Genomic DNA, 13,880 nt, shown 5'->3' on the forward strand with positions numbered 1-13,880 from the left:
AATGCAGAAACTCTAGTGCTACTTCCTATGAATTCATACAGAACAACGCAGAAACGTGTAAGCCTGGCTGTACATCGCATAAAACGTGGAACGACAGAAGGGCACAAGTTTTTATCAGACGCAGATCTTTAAAATGCCTTGTTAGATGATCTTCGCTACGCAGTGCAGTGTGGAGTAGCGACTCCCGGCCTGGAAGTGTAATTCTGGACTATCTATTCTCTTGGGTCAGACATAAAACAAATATTTAGCAGCCAGCGTGTGTCAGGAGGGAGTTTCTCTCCACTGTGCCACTTTGTACGGGCTGTTTTTAACGATCTCTCCGCGTGTTATTCCAGCTTTTACTCTCAACTCGCCGGAGTGTGGAACTCTCTCCGGGCGCCAAAGACAAAAAGCGGTTCACAGAGACACTTTTATTGCTGTGCCTGAATGCAAATAGAAAGCAGAGCATTGGACACAGTGCAGAGTGAAATCTTGACAAAAACGTTTAGTGCATTAAATGATACCAATATTTTATACAAAACAGCTTTAAGCAGTCTATATCATATGAATCACTGCATTTGTTAGGTTACAATAATACCGCCGTGAAAATTAATAAGAATTAAGCAGTATAGTTACCACTATAGCATCTCACAGGCCCTCAAGTTGCTGAACCACTGATCGACTGCAACTTTGACAATTTTGCACATACCGGTGGCTTTTGCACATATCTTTTTAGCACGTTTGTAAACAACATTTGCACAATGTCCTGCCACTAACAGTATTGCACAACTAATTGCACCCTGAAGTATATTCTGACTACACTCTACCTTTATGTGCATAGTACCTGTTTATTTTATTTAGCTTCTATGCTTAGAGTAAAGTCTATTTCCTTTATTTTATTTTAGTTGTGTGAAGGGAACTCTTTTTTTAAGTAACTCGGTCAGAGAAAGCTAGTGTTATCTTGGTTTTTGCTGCAGCAGAGGACAACACGTGCAGGGTATTAGATACAGAATGCATTACAGTAATTATATTCATATCAAAAGCAGACAAGGGCTCCACGACTAAGGTGTGCTCGCCTGACCTTGATGTCTGAAAAATGGTCTACACATCCCTCAGAACACTGTCTTTTTGTTTGTTTCTGTGTCCGTTTGTTACATATGTATGTATTGCATTGTGTGTGTCATAAGTCTGCATATTTGTCTGTGTGAAAATGGTTTGTTGCTTGCCTCTTGCATGCTTTGTCCTCTACTCTCACTTAGATTATCTTCCACCCCCTCAAACCCATACGCATGCATGCTCAAAGACACACACACACACGCACACACACACACTCTAACCACATGTTGGCTACATCTGAAATACCCTCCGTGCTATCTCACCTTTCAAAGGAAGCCGCCATAGCAAAAGCATTGTTTTGAAACATGTGCATGAATTTTATTGTGTGAAAGCAGGGCCCGCTATGCTTGCATTTAGACCCGCTTTTTTTTTTTTTTTGTTCTTCTTCTCATTTCTCTACGTCTTTTCCGTCCATTTGTTCCTGTTCATTTTGACAGTTAGCTGGCATGACTTTTCGCACCTCACCACTGCAGAGGCACAGAGCCAGTCATGGACTTGTCATAGCGTGTTGCACAACTCAAGAGTCAAACTAGCTGTCTGAAGTGTGTGAGTTTATAGCTTTTAGGCTATCGAATCATACATAATATTCCTTTCACTCTGACGTGGACATTGGAAGATTCAGTGATATCAGTTTGAATAAAATGTACAGTGGAACCAGACTTATCAGAGTTGTATTTTAAGCCAGAATGCATACTTTGAACTTCTTGGCAACAAGGTCAACAAATGTACTGCGTGCACTATTTTGGATGAAAGTTTATGAATGAGTTAACACACTTTAAAGTACAAAGTTATATTTAACAGGCTATAAAACACAATGTGCGATGCTGTTGTAATGCCATAAAAATATATGTGCGAACAGCATTTCTCATGCTAGGTCTCGAGAAGGGGACCTGCACGCGAGACCCGTTAAGTATTAGCGCATGAGAATTTCACAGGGTTAGAGATGTACTTGTAAGATGTAAAAACCACAATGAGACCATGGCAGACACCTCCATATTCGTCTCTTCTTTCGGCTCACCACCTTCTGCCCTTCGTTGTCTTCCTTTAAACATCCTGTTCCTCCGTCTTGAATCTTCTTCTCCCTCCGTCTCTTTCAGGTTACTGTGTTTGTCTACAACGACCTGATGCTGGTGACGAGAGAAAATGAGCCAGGCAGGTGTAATGTCCTTCAGAGTCCCCTGTACCTCCGGCAGCTGCGGCTTCAGGATGGTATGTAAGCCTTAGCTCGCTTAAAGGAGCCATAACACGAAACCTTCTGGTGGTCTTAATCATCTAGATCAAGATAAAGTCAAAAAAACATCTTTGAAACAAACTTATCTTTCCAAGTAAAACCACATTTGACCTTTTAAAGTCAAGAATAAGAAAAGGAAATGGAACACACACAAACTGCTCGAAATATAAAGCACTATGATGGCAGCGATATTCTCAGTACAGCTTAACCAAAGGATATTTAGGGAAAGACTTTCCGATTTCCTGTTTCTTTGTCTTTTTATTTCACCTTGGTGTAAACAGCCATCTCCTCTGGCAGCACGGAGAGAATAGTTTGGTCGTCAGGGCCGCGCAGAGCCCAGGCAAAATCAAATAAATAGGGCTCACTGTAAATATCTGTGTTTAGAGTGGTGGGCAGAGACGGAGGGAAGTATCTGGAGGCACGACTGGGACGGAGCCAGCGTAGCACGATGACGCTCGCTCTCATAAATCTGAAAACTGACATGTCATGTTTTCAAGCTGACTGCATCAGAACAGTTGGGCAATATTCAGGGCTGGACTATATGTATATGAATGTGATTGGCTGGTGACACAGGAGTAAGCGCTGGGTCCAGATTATGTAACTGATTCAGCCGGAGATCAGGAATTAGAAAGAGTTGAGAGGATATTGTCTGTTCTGTCCCAGAGTGATAGCTTTAGTGTAGGGTGGAGGAATAGTTTTGGTTTTAAGTTGTTGGCTGAACTTGTGTGGAGGAAGCCTCCTACAGGTTTCAGTGTAGCCTCACATGGCTAGTGAAAAAACATTTCTAAATCTGTAAATATACACATTTCCTTTAGTCTTTCTTTAAGTAGATGCACGGATCAGACATAACATTATGACCACCTTCCTAATAAGGTGTAGGTCTGGCTTGTGCCTCCAAAACAGTTGTGACTCATCAGAGAATGGGCCTTCTGAGGGTGTCCTGTGGTGTCTGGCAACACAGTGTTGTTAGTGGGGGCCTTTGGGTCCTATGGGTTGAGGGGAGGGGCCTCTGTGGATCATCCCACAGATACTTGATCAGTTTGGGATCTATTGAATTTTATGTTTTTTTGAGTTGTTCCTAAACCGCTTTTGTGTGTATACCCGTGTCACACTGCGTCCTGCCGGGTGTGGCTGCTGCCATCAAGGAGTGTCATTGCTGTGGGGTGGGGGTGTCTGGTCTGGTCTTGGTGGGTGCTTCATGTCTATGTAACATCCGTACCAATACCAGGTCCAAAAGTAGAACATTGTATTGTCACAAGATGGTCAATGTCATTTACATCTCCCATCTGTGGTCATGAAGTCATGCCTAATATAGGCAACTATGCTTTGAACGCAAAGATGCACAACTCAAGATTAGCTATTCTCATGGTTTACACTTCCTGTCTTCTTGGTATGCGTTATTGATGCCTTTAAATGGAACTCGTGAGCTCATGGTTACCAAGCGCGAAGCCACAGATGCTAACATATAGCAAGCTAGGACCTGGGCGCAATGATAAGACATGAAAAGGCATGAGGAGAGGATGACATTGTTTCTTTATTTTCTTAAGGCATTTCAAAATTACAATACTATACTATTAAATGACACTACATACAACTTCCCACCCACGTCTGCCATTCATGAAAACCTCAGCAAACTGGAAACCACTCTTGAATTCAGCCCGTACCGAAACTTACCTTTTATGAAGTTGTGCACATGGTAAACACTCTAAATTAGATTTTCTTTTGCTAACATTAGATATATTAGATATATGCACAGCACATACTGTACGTATTTCGCTTCCTGAAAATTTGAAAGCTAGGGCGCTCACAAATACTATTTGACGTCAGCTTCAGTTTCGGCGCAGATTGGCTGATAGACTGGTAACGTTTGATTCTGAACAAGACAATGCACGATGTAAACAAATAATGTTGAATCTGAAATATGTCAAAGTAAAAATAGAAAAAAACAGTATAGTTTTGGCAGTCTTATTTTATTCTTGGATGAAAAATCTGTGAATGAGGATCGATCGAAGATATATCCACAAATTTAAATAAATCTTTTTATTAAATTTTTCATTCACATACACTAGTGTAATGTAATGTAAGTAATAAAAGGCTTGTCTTACAGTGTTAAGCCAGACCGGCTTCTATGACTGAGCTAAACCATATGTGAACTTTATCCATTCCCACCCACACTTAGAAAAAAAGAAAGTAAGACACAGAAAAAGAAGAAGAAAAAAAATAAAATAAAATAAAACTTTAATGGATTGGCTCATGCTAAACTAGTACCATCTGTAAGGTAAATAAATTAGGTGCATTGAAAATATGTTTTGGAAAAAGCTCATTAATGCATTACATGCATGTAATATAAAAGAGGTAAATGCTGTGCTGTCTGGTTTGTGGTTTTGTTGAAACTTATTTTTAAAATTTTTCGAGGGTTTCGAGAATCTGGATGCATGTAGCCCACAAATCTCCGATTTTTTTTGAATGTTCATGGAAATAGTTATTAGAGGTCAGGTTAAACAGTGACTTCTGAAACAGAGCAGCTGCTTGCAGATCTATAAATAAGACTGCATATAAATCTGAATATTAATTCACCTAATCGTAACAGCTGAGTCACACTATAGGACCAGCTTTGCTCATTAAAATTTATTAAGATCAACAGAAACGGAAGAAATACTTAACAGGCTTTTATCAATATCAGCTTTACCACGAGAATCCACAAGTGCCCCTAAGAAAAACATCTAATGATCTCTATAATAATATAGCACGCGGATGCACTGTCTCCTCACAGCCACTTCTGACCTCCGTCCTGCGCCCAAACAATCAGCGATCAGCAAGGCGGAGTTTCAGCAGGGTTTGCGTGTCTTTCGCGAGAGGACACACACAGACACACATCTCCACCCCGCTGCCTGTCATTGTTATTTCACTTCGGCAGCGTCACTCAGGAAAGAGGCGCCGGGGGATTGTGTTTGTTTCAGCGAGGGCGTGTTTGACGTGTGTGTGTGTGTGTGTGTGTGCATGTAGTGACACAGTGCAAGTTCAATAAAGAGGCTTTCCTGTGTTCCTGTTACCCCAATACTAGGCTGAAGAGCGTGGGAAACAATGAGGGTGGTATAAAACGTGCACAAAACTGAAACCGCCACCTGCATATTCAAACATTACGCTAAACAGATGTGTTTAATGAATCATGTCAGTATACAAAGTGAAAACCTCTTGACAACTCCAGCAGAAAAGACTCAATTAACAAGAGAAAAAGTTATTTTTTTATTTTTTATTTCAATGTATTTTATAAATGAACAAATTATCAGCATCTCTTTTTAATTTTTGAAGGGGGAATAGAAACTCTTGACCTATGGAAAATAATTAGTGAAATTCTTTAATTTAAACTAAAAACATCATAAAATACATTGTTTACTGGACTTTCAGCTGAGTGCGGCAAGCCTCTTTTACAGTACCGTGCTGTAATGACAGAAAGATATCCAACAGTGACCTCTGCTGTCGGTTAAAAGGAAACACTTCACATTTCCTCTGCCGTTCCTACCTACACTACAGGCAGTTGCTATCTCCTCTGTGCATTGCTTCATACACCTTCTGGAGACATTTATGAAATGAAGTAAGTTGCAGTAGGAGCCTACTGCCTAATCTCAATATTCGGGGTCCAGTCTGATGAGGCTGGATTCAATTTTCTTCTGAACTGCTAAACTCAAACTGATAATTGTGAAGAATTTGGAAATACCGTATTGTTTAAATGTGAGTGTAACCATGCTCACTAACAAATGAAAAAAGAGAGCTCTTTGTCACCTCCACACAGCTGGACAGTCATCCTGTGATGTGGCTGTGAATGGCACGTTGTCGGTTACAGTTCTAGAAAGTGGTCTGACACAATAGAATTGACGTTGAAGTGTGTTAACACATTAAGGAACATTTGCTGTGGTCGCTGGTGGTGACAATATACAGACAATGTACAAGTAATGCACATAATTCAAACAGCCACAACATTAAAACCACTGACAGGAGAAGTAAACAACATTGACCATCTTGTGACAATACAATGTTCTGCTGGGAAACTTCTGAACCTGGCATTAGTGTGGCTGTTACTTAGACATGTACCACCAACCTAGACCAGACCAGGCACCCCCACCCCATAGCAATGACACACCTTGATGGCAGCAGCCGTCCCAAGCAGGATGCACAAAAACGGTTGAAAAAACAGCACAAGGTGTTGACCTGGCCTCCAAATTCAAACTGAACAAGTATCTGTGGGATGCACTGGACCAAGCCAGATCCACAGAGGCCCCTCCCCTCAACCCATGAGACCCAAAGGCCCCCACTGACAACATTCTGTTGCCAGACACCACAGGACACCCTCAGAAGGCCCATGTCCATTTTCTGATGAGTCACAACTGTTTTGGAGGCAGGGACCTACGCCGTATTAGGAAGGTGGTCATAACGTTATGCCTGATCGGTGTATAGATGTGGAAATCCCTCCTTTGAAACAAGTCACTAATGTTTTATTTCATAGACAAATTCTGAAGACTTATAACTGTATTTTTGTGTGCTTTAATTCACCTTCAAATCCAAGAGTTAACGTACACAGGACATACATAGATCTGATCATGATTCCGATTCATGGTCAGAAAGTCGGTCTACATGTGTACATACAGTAGTAAACATCACCACAGCGTATAGAATATGTGGGTCCAGGTCTGAGTGTGTGTGTGCTCACTCGATTAAAACCATTTATCTCGACTCCAGACCCACAGGCCTGTCTCACAGAGCGCTTCTTCACTGAATTATGGGAGGATGTCTATGAGGCTGACCCACAGTAAAAGCTTTCCGTCAATAAAAGTATTTCGGCAAAATCATAATCTGAAAGCAACAGCGCTGCTTTGTGCACGAGAAATAAGGGAGGGGAAAGATTTGCTGGGGGAAGATGACACGCGGAGAGACTGCACATTAACCTCCTTCCTGTCTTTTGTATTCCAGATTATGCTGAAGAGCTGAGATTCTACCTTATTCATATGACGGAGGTAAGAAAAAGGGTTGCGCTTGTGTGTGTGTGTTAGAGAGAGAGAGAGAGAGAGAGGAGGGTAGAGGAGGTTTCTAATGCGTGCAGCCTATTTTGTCTGCGAGCCGGAGGGGCAATTGACTCTGGTGGAAATCACATTACAGAGAAGACACTGTGATTAGCAGAAAGCCCTAATGAAAATGTCTTTTCTGAGTGTGTCTTTCTCAGATGTGAGTCCATCTCTGACCCGACTCTGTCTCACGTGTAACAAAGGCATTTTTTTTTATGTTTCTCCACGTCTGGAAAATGCTGAAATGCACACTTTATAGCTACTTACATGGGTTTAGGTTAATATTACGGCGTCATGTGCCTTACACATTTTTTAGGACAGCTCATTTCTTACTTTAGTGCTGCTCTACATAATTAGTTTCAAAATAAAAGCGTGATTCTACGTTGCTATCTATCCTCCCAGTTGTGATTACAGTGTTGAATATCGCTTTCAGATAGAAAATTTCAAATCAGTCATGCAGAGCAGGACGGAGTCGACAGAAAGCATGACGGCAAGCTGCTCAGAAGCGGCCAGAAACTAGCGGGACGTGATCTGACACTCTGATAGGGTCTCATAGTTGTTGGAGCCTGTGTGTGTCAGTTTTTTTTATTTATTTTTTGGGGGGCTTTTGTCTGTCATAGTTAAAGAGGGTGTTTGCAGGTGTTGCCTTGTGAGTCACTCTCCCTCTTCTTCAAGCTGCCTGTCCCTTTCCACTGCAATTGGATTTCATTTGTAAAGGTGCACAGGACGGAAATGAAACTGCAGCTTTCATCATCCTTTTAATTCCTTTTGTCGACCATTTCACAGCTTCTCCATTCCCGGATCTCATGTTGTTGTTTGTATCGTAACCTCACAAGTTCAACATAGTGTGCAAATATGTTGAAAACATATGCTTTTTCCCTGTGTTTCACGTCTGGAGAGGTTACCGCAGTCACAACCAGCTGACTAATGTGCATCTGTCATTTCTGTCACACGCTCATGTTGCTAACTTTTGCACTTTGAAGTATTAGCCATGCAGATTAATGCTCTTGTACTAGTCAGGATGTGTAGCTGGATGGCACCATGGCAAAGCGTTTAGGACTTGAGAGCATTTTGTCACTTAAAAATTTATATGAATCCTTTTGAATTACTTACTAAATCTAATCAGGTTTAACTGTTAACATCTGCATGTAACTAAGATTCAGCTGAGATCTGTATTTAGTTGTTAAAGGGGGCAGAAACATTTTAGTATAGATGGTTTCATGTGCGCTAATTGTAGCCACAACCTCAAAATGAGACGAGAAAACCAGAGCAATCAAATGTCATTGAAAAAATCAATCCAGCATGCTCTCTTGACACCTTATTTTTCATTTTTGTCTGAATCTGTTTGTTAAAAATGAGAAGCCTTCCACCTAGAAGGGAAAATTACAAGAGACTGATTGGAAAATATCTGAGACTAGATCCAAAGTGAAACTCAAAACCAGCTGGATCATTAAATACAAGTTAAAGAAGGAAAAGTTTAAAACAATCTGCAAAAAAATATCTTTTTAAAACTGAAAGTTTTAAAATATTCATATGCCCGCATCCACTTAAAACCAGACCCATTTCTAACTCAGCATGCTGAAACCTCATTAGAGCAAAAATTAAACTTTCTAAGTCACTTTGTCGGAGCTCACAAAACACACTTGACTGAAGGTCGAAGGTCTCAGAGATGATGTAAAAGCCGAAGAGACAAATAAACTATATTTTCCTCTTTTAAAATCCCTCCAGCCACCGCGGCTCGTCTGCAATTAGTTTCGTCTGCGGATGTCTGCTCATATGGTTAATCTCTTCACCGAGCAAATACACAAACCCCGGCCCCTTCCGCCGCAGACGCACGCTTTCACACGCGCACATATTTTCACACTATCCTTTGAAATGTGCTGCGTAACCTCATTAGCAGCTTATGAATCTTTTAAAGGGCCTGCTTTTTTTTTTTTTATTATTTTCTGAAGTCCCAGACAGAATGAGAGGGGCCTGATATCTATTCCACGGGCTAGAAAAGAAGAGGGGAAACGACTCCAATATTATTCACTCCATCCAATTAGACATCACGTATAAATAGAAACTCTTACGTAAGACAGCATGGGAGAGGAGGAGAGAGAGTTATGAGTAACTTAAAGGCAGGTTTTGGATTAAAAAAGCGCCTGCAAGAGTGGTTGTGTCAGCTCTTCGACTGTGCAGCTTTTATTATCACATTTTAATACACAGTTTCATAGTGAATTGTTTGTATATTAGTATAATTGTTTCTCAGTTGTCTCAGCGAGCCTTTTTCTCCTTTAAACCTGTTATAAAAACTCCACATATGAGCAAGTAACAGATCACAATCACAGCAGTGGGACACAAGTTTGAAGACGCCTTGATTCTCCTGCAACATGCTCGGCGGAGACAACCTCGCGACAGCCCTCCCAAAATACCGAACTAGTGCATCGTATGTGACAGGTGTCGGAAAAGAAGACAGAGACACAGCAGAGATTCACTTGTGCACTTGTTTCCAGACTCGACTCAGCTTCCTCTCCGTCACCGCTTCAGACCTTTTCCTCCCGACCGTCTTGTCAGATGCCCCAGCACAATCGCACACGGGCGCGCGCCCACACACATGCGCAAAATCTATAGCCGTCTGTTATAGTTGATGCACCTGTCGGCAGTTCATTTCATACCTCAGGGAGCAGGCTGTAGCCACAGTGAAACACGGCACACAGTTCGCTCTTGCTGGAACTCTTACTTATTTCTCGCGGGCACAGCTAGAATCTCGGCGAGGGAGATACTCCAAGAATTATGATATTATCTCTTATAATAATCTGCTTTGTTTTATACTATATTGGCTAATAAATGATCAAATAATCGATAGAAGCATTGTATCCTCAAACTACTGTAGTGCTCATTAATCTAATCTGATCTAATCTAATGTAATCTAATAACCCTTTGTGCACTGCTGTGTGTGTAGTGGTGTGACATGTGAGGTGGATGAAGGGAGGGATGAGAGTCGAGCGTAGGCTGGGAAAGGGTCTAAGAAGACGGAAAAATGTTTAAGCGACCCTTGTGGCTGCTGCTGCTGCTGCTGTTGTGTTTACGCGTGTTTGCTTGTGTTGCCTCAAAGGATGGGATGTGTGTAACGTGATCGTCTCTAATTGAATTGCTCTTTCTGGCCTGTTTGTGCAAAGGTCATATATGCGCACGCACTAGAAGGAGGAAGCCTCCTCGCCGCTCGGCGCATGTTTTAGTTAAACATTGCGTTTGCCTGCAGGACATCTAGCCTCCTTTCTGTTAATAGATACACTGTCCCTGGTCTTGTCACAACTAGAACCAACAGCTATAAACACGCATAATAAAAGCTGAATGAACCAGTGTGTTGAGGAGCAATGTGTCTTTCTCTTTCTTAATTTATATTTTAAGACGCGCTTATTCCAACTGACTCTGTGCCAATATATCTTTGGTTAGATTGCTTTTATTGTGCGTGCCCGTATTTGCGCAAGATGTCTGATCTCCACCATTTCCTCCCTGTCCTTTCATCAAACATTTCAGTCTTAAAAGTAAATAAAATGCTGTATTTGCACTGCTTCACTTGCCGCTATGTACACAAAAAAAAACAAAAAAACAACCACACTCATCCCCACAAAATGCATTTTATGTACATTAGCTACATTAGCGTATACTCAAATCCGGACGGAAACCCCAAGTGACTCGCTGATCGTGCAACACACCTCACCGATAGAGCTCATCAATATACAGCAGACATGCATTGCATGTATAGAGGAGTTCATCTTGCACCTGGTGTGTTTAGTTTTCATTTAAAATGCCTTGAAATCAGTTTACACAGAGGTAAAATCCATTCTGCTTCAGTAAGAAAATTTTCTCCTGAACCTATTAAAGTTAATACACTTTCCGTCTTCAGCTCTCTATGCCTGACACTGTCAGAGTCCGCTCTCTACATTTTTTCCACTCCTGCCCTTCTCCTCCATCGCTGGAGGTCATCCTATTTTAGCACTTGCTCTAAACGGGACAGATCTAACCCAGATTTGAATGTGAAAGAAAAGTGCGTGGCGGCGGCAGTGGTGGTGGTGATGGCGGGTGGGGGGGGGTTGCGGTTGTGTGTGTAAGTGTGTCAGTGACGCAGGAAGAGAGGAGGCAAGAAAGCGTCGTGTAGGTGAATGAAAACACATATCGAGACAGGAGAGAACGTGGATTAGTTTATTGACCAGTGGAGTCCATCGGGGTCCCCGCAGAGCGAGCATGGGCAACCTGGCTGACCGAGTCGGGCCTAAGAGGAGGTTGGTCAGGGAGTCGAGCTCTCTTCAGCAGCACCTGCTATCTGACAATGGAGATGTAAGTCTCAGAGTACGTTTAAAAACAGTTGGAGATAGAAGAGATAGAGGTAGAAGGCAAACTGGCATTTCTTACCTAAGAAAACAAATTGTTTGAAAAAGATTTTTCATCTAAATGCAACTTTTTACAGTCTTAAGTGAGTTTGTGCATGGAATTTTGCTTGTGGTTTGTCCGACTTAATACATTTAGAGGTTTAATATTGGCCTGTTTGTGCCACTGCACAACCAGGCCCTTTGTGTTGCATAATTTTTTCTTATATTTACATCGTGTGATATGTTATACTGTGTGGTTTTACATTGTACCACAACGCGCCATCAAAATTTAGTTCTAGTAATGGGTGCTAATGCATGTGAGGTTTACACAAGTGAAAACTGGGAATTCCATTAAGTGTACGGTAGCTCATTTACCTCTATTTCCCAGAAATCTGCCATTACTATCCAATTGGCGCGATGCAGTCCTCACTAATGACGCTAAAATCATGAAGAATCTCCACTTACCAAAGCCATAACAATAACTGAAACTACTTCCCTCATCTTAGCATAATCTGCGCACGTTTATATTACATATCAGACGTGTACTCGATCAGCGATTCCACTAAAGATTTCAGTCTTGAAATATGCATGCAAATTGTATTTCATATGTTTTTTTTTTTAAGTATTTTTTGTACACTCGTCTGGCAGCGTAGAGATAATTGAGAAGAGATAAGCAGATGCTCTGCCAAACTAGGTGAAGCCACAGTGTGATGGTTTGCATGTAGGCTGTGCAGCAGCGAGGGAGCTGTGTCATCCAGTTATCACGGATTAGAGTTGTGCATACAAATAGTAGTTTTGCAAGACATCTTTACAATAAAAGGTCAGAGTGCTCTCGGTTCGTTATGTGCGGTGTGACGTTCATGTGACGTTTTCAGACACGGTAAATAACCGTGCAATTTTGTTTTGATTACTTCAAGTGAAGCCTCACTATTGATGCGTTGCCGAGGGCTTGAAAATACTTCTCATCGGAGTTCTCAATTTTTATATGCCGTCTCAATATGCATTTAAATTTCTCTTTGCTTTCAGGTGCATCATTGACTGCATGACATACAGGCTGCAGTCTGAAGGCAGGCTGTGAATGATACTCACCCAGGGGCTCTTGTCAGCAAAATACTTACTTTATGGTAGCTATCCATAACAGAGCCAGGGCAGAACCTGTCTCTCAAGGGTCTAATTCAACTGAGATGTACCCTCTTCCCTCAAGCTGAGCCACAACTTAAAGTATGCCTTGCTTTTAATATGCTGGCGCAGATTAGATTGGCAAGACTCTGTGGCTATACTTCTAAATATAATCACTTGAAGACCTCCATCAAACTCATATGATTGCATTGAGATCTATGACAAGGACAAAGTGTTCTCCTGAGCTGCACTAAACAGTGGTTTATCGCTGTATTCCATCAGACGCAGGGCAAATGATAATCGACATCTGAATTATTCATTGAATGTTATGGGAAAGAGTGCAGAAGGGATTTCCAAATTGGTCATTTAGATTTCATTGTCAGGGCTATGTATGCACAACAGTATTTAACAGTAAATGGTTTTCACCACCACTACCAAATGCATTCCCATTAAATGTAAAGGTCAACATTTTATTTAAATGTAAAAGAAAATCTATGTTCATTGACCTCAATACTAATCTTATCAAAGTGCATTTGATGAATTCATGCTTATGCAATAAAAGCACAACGGATACAGTCATGTGAAAAAGGCAAAAGAAACAAAATTATCTGTGAACTCACTGACCGGGTAATGATCACGACAGAAATATGTAGCGCTAAAAAAAGCAAAAAGGCAAAAACCTTTCGGAAACACTACTTGACTTCAGAAAATGTCCTGCAGGCCCTATCATGTGCTTATCATCTTCCCTGGTGGCTATAGGAAGGGCCTGGGGCCAAGAACCCCAGTTTACATGCTCTATTCATGGCAGCTTTGTCTAGGCAACCCGCGGAAGAGCTCTGAGCTGAAAACCAGACAAACAAACTAGAAATAGATGAAAGAGTGTGGGAAAGCCACTGAGAGGAAATAGCGCTCAATGCTTAAATTTTCATGTGGAATAAAACATGTATTTGTTTGTGCGTGCATTTTGTTGACTGTTAGTTAATTCCATTAATGGTGAGAACACAGGCAATTACCAAAAGA

The 13,880-nt window shown here is 41.4% G+C and overlaps 1 protein-coding gene across 3 annotated transcripts in view; it reads left to right on the forward strand.

Annotated features, from left to right (window-relative positions):
* rgs3a (regulator of G protein signaling 3a) overlaps positions 1-13,880 on the forward strand; it is a 120,945-nt gene that overhangs the window by 41,043 nt on the left and 66,022 nt on the right. For all 3 annotated transcript variants that reach the window (XM_084572361.1, XM_084572362.1, XM_084572359.1), the window contains 2 exons: positions 2,193-2,304; positions 7,295-7,338. In XM_084572361.1, the coding sequence (XP_084428487.1) occupies positions 2,193-2,304; positions 7,295-7,338 (156 nt within the window). The remainder of the gene's footprint in view (positions 1-2,192; positions 2,305-7,294; positions 7,339-13,880) is intronic.

This window comes from Chelon labrosus, assembly GCF_963514085.1.
Source record: "Chelon labrosus genome assembly, chromosome: 22".
In the NCBI taxonomy this organism is placed as follows: Eukaryota; Metazoa; Chordata; class Actinopteri; order Mugiliformes; family Mugilidae; genus Chelon; species Chelon labrosus.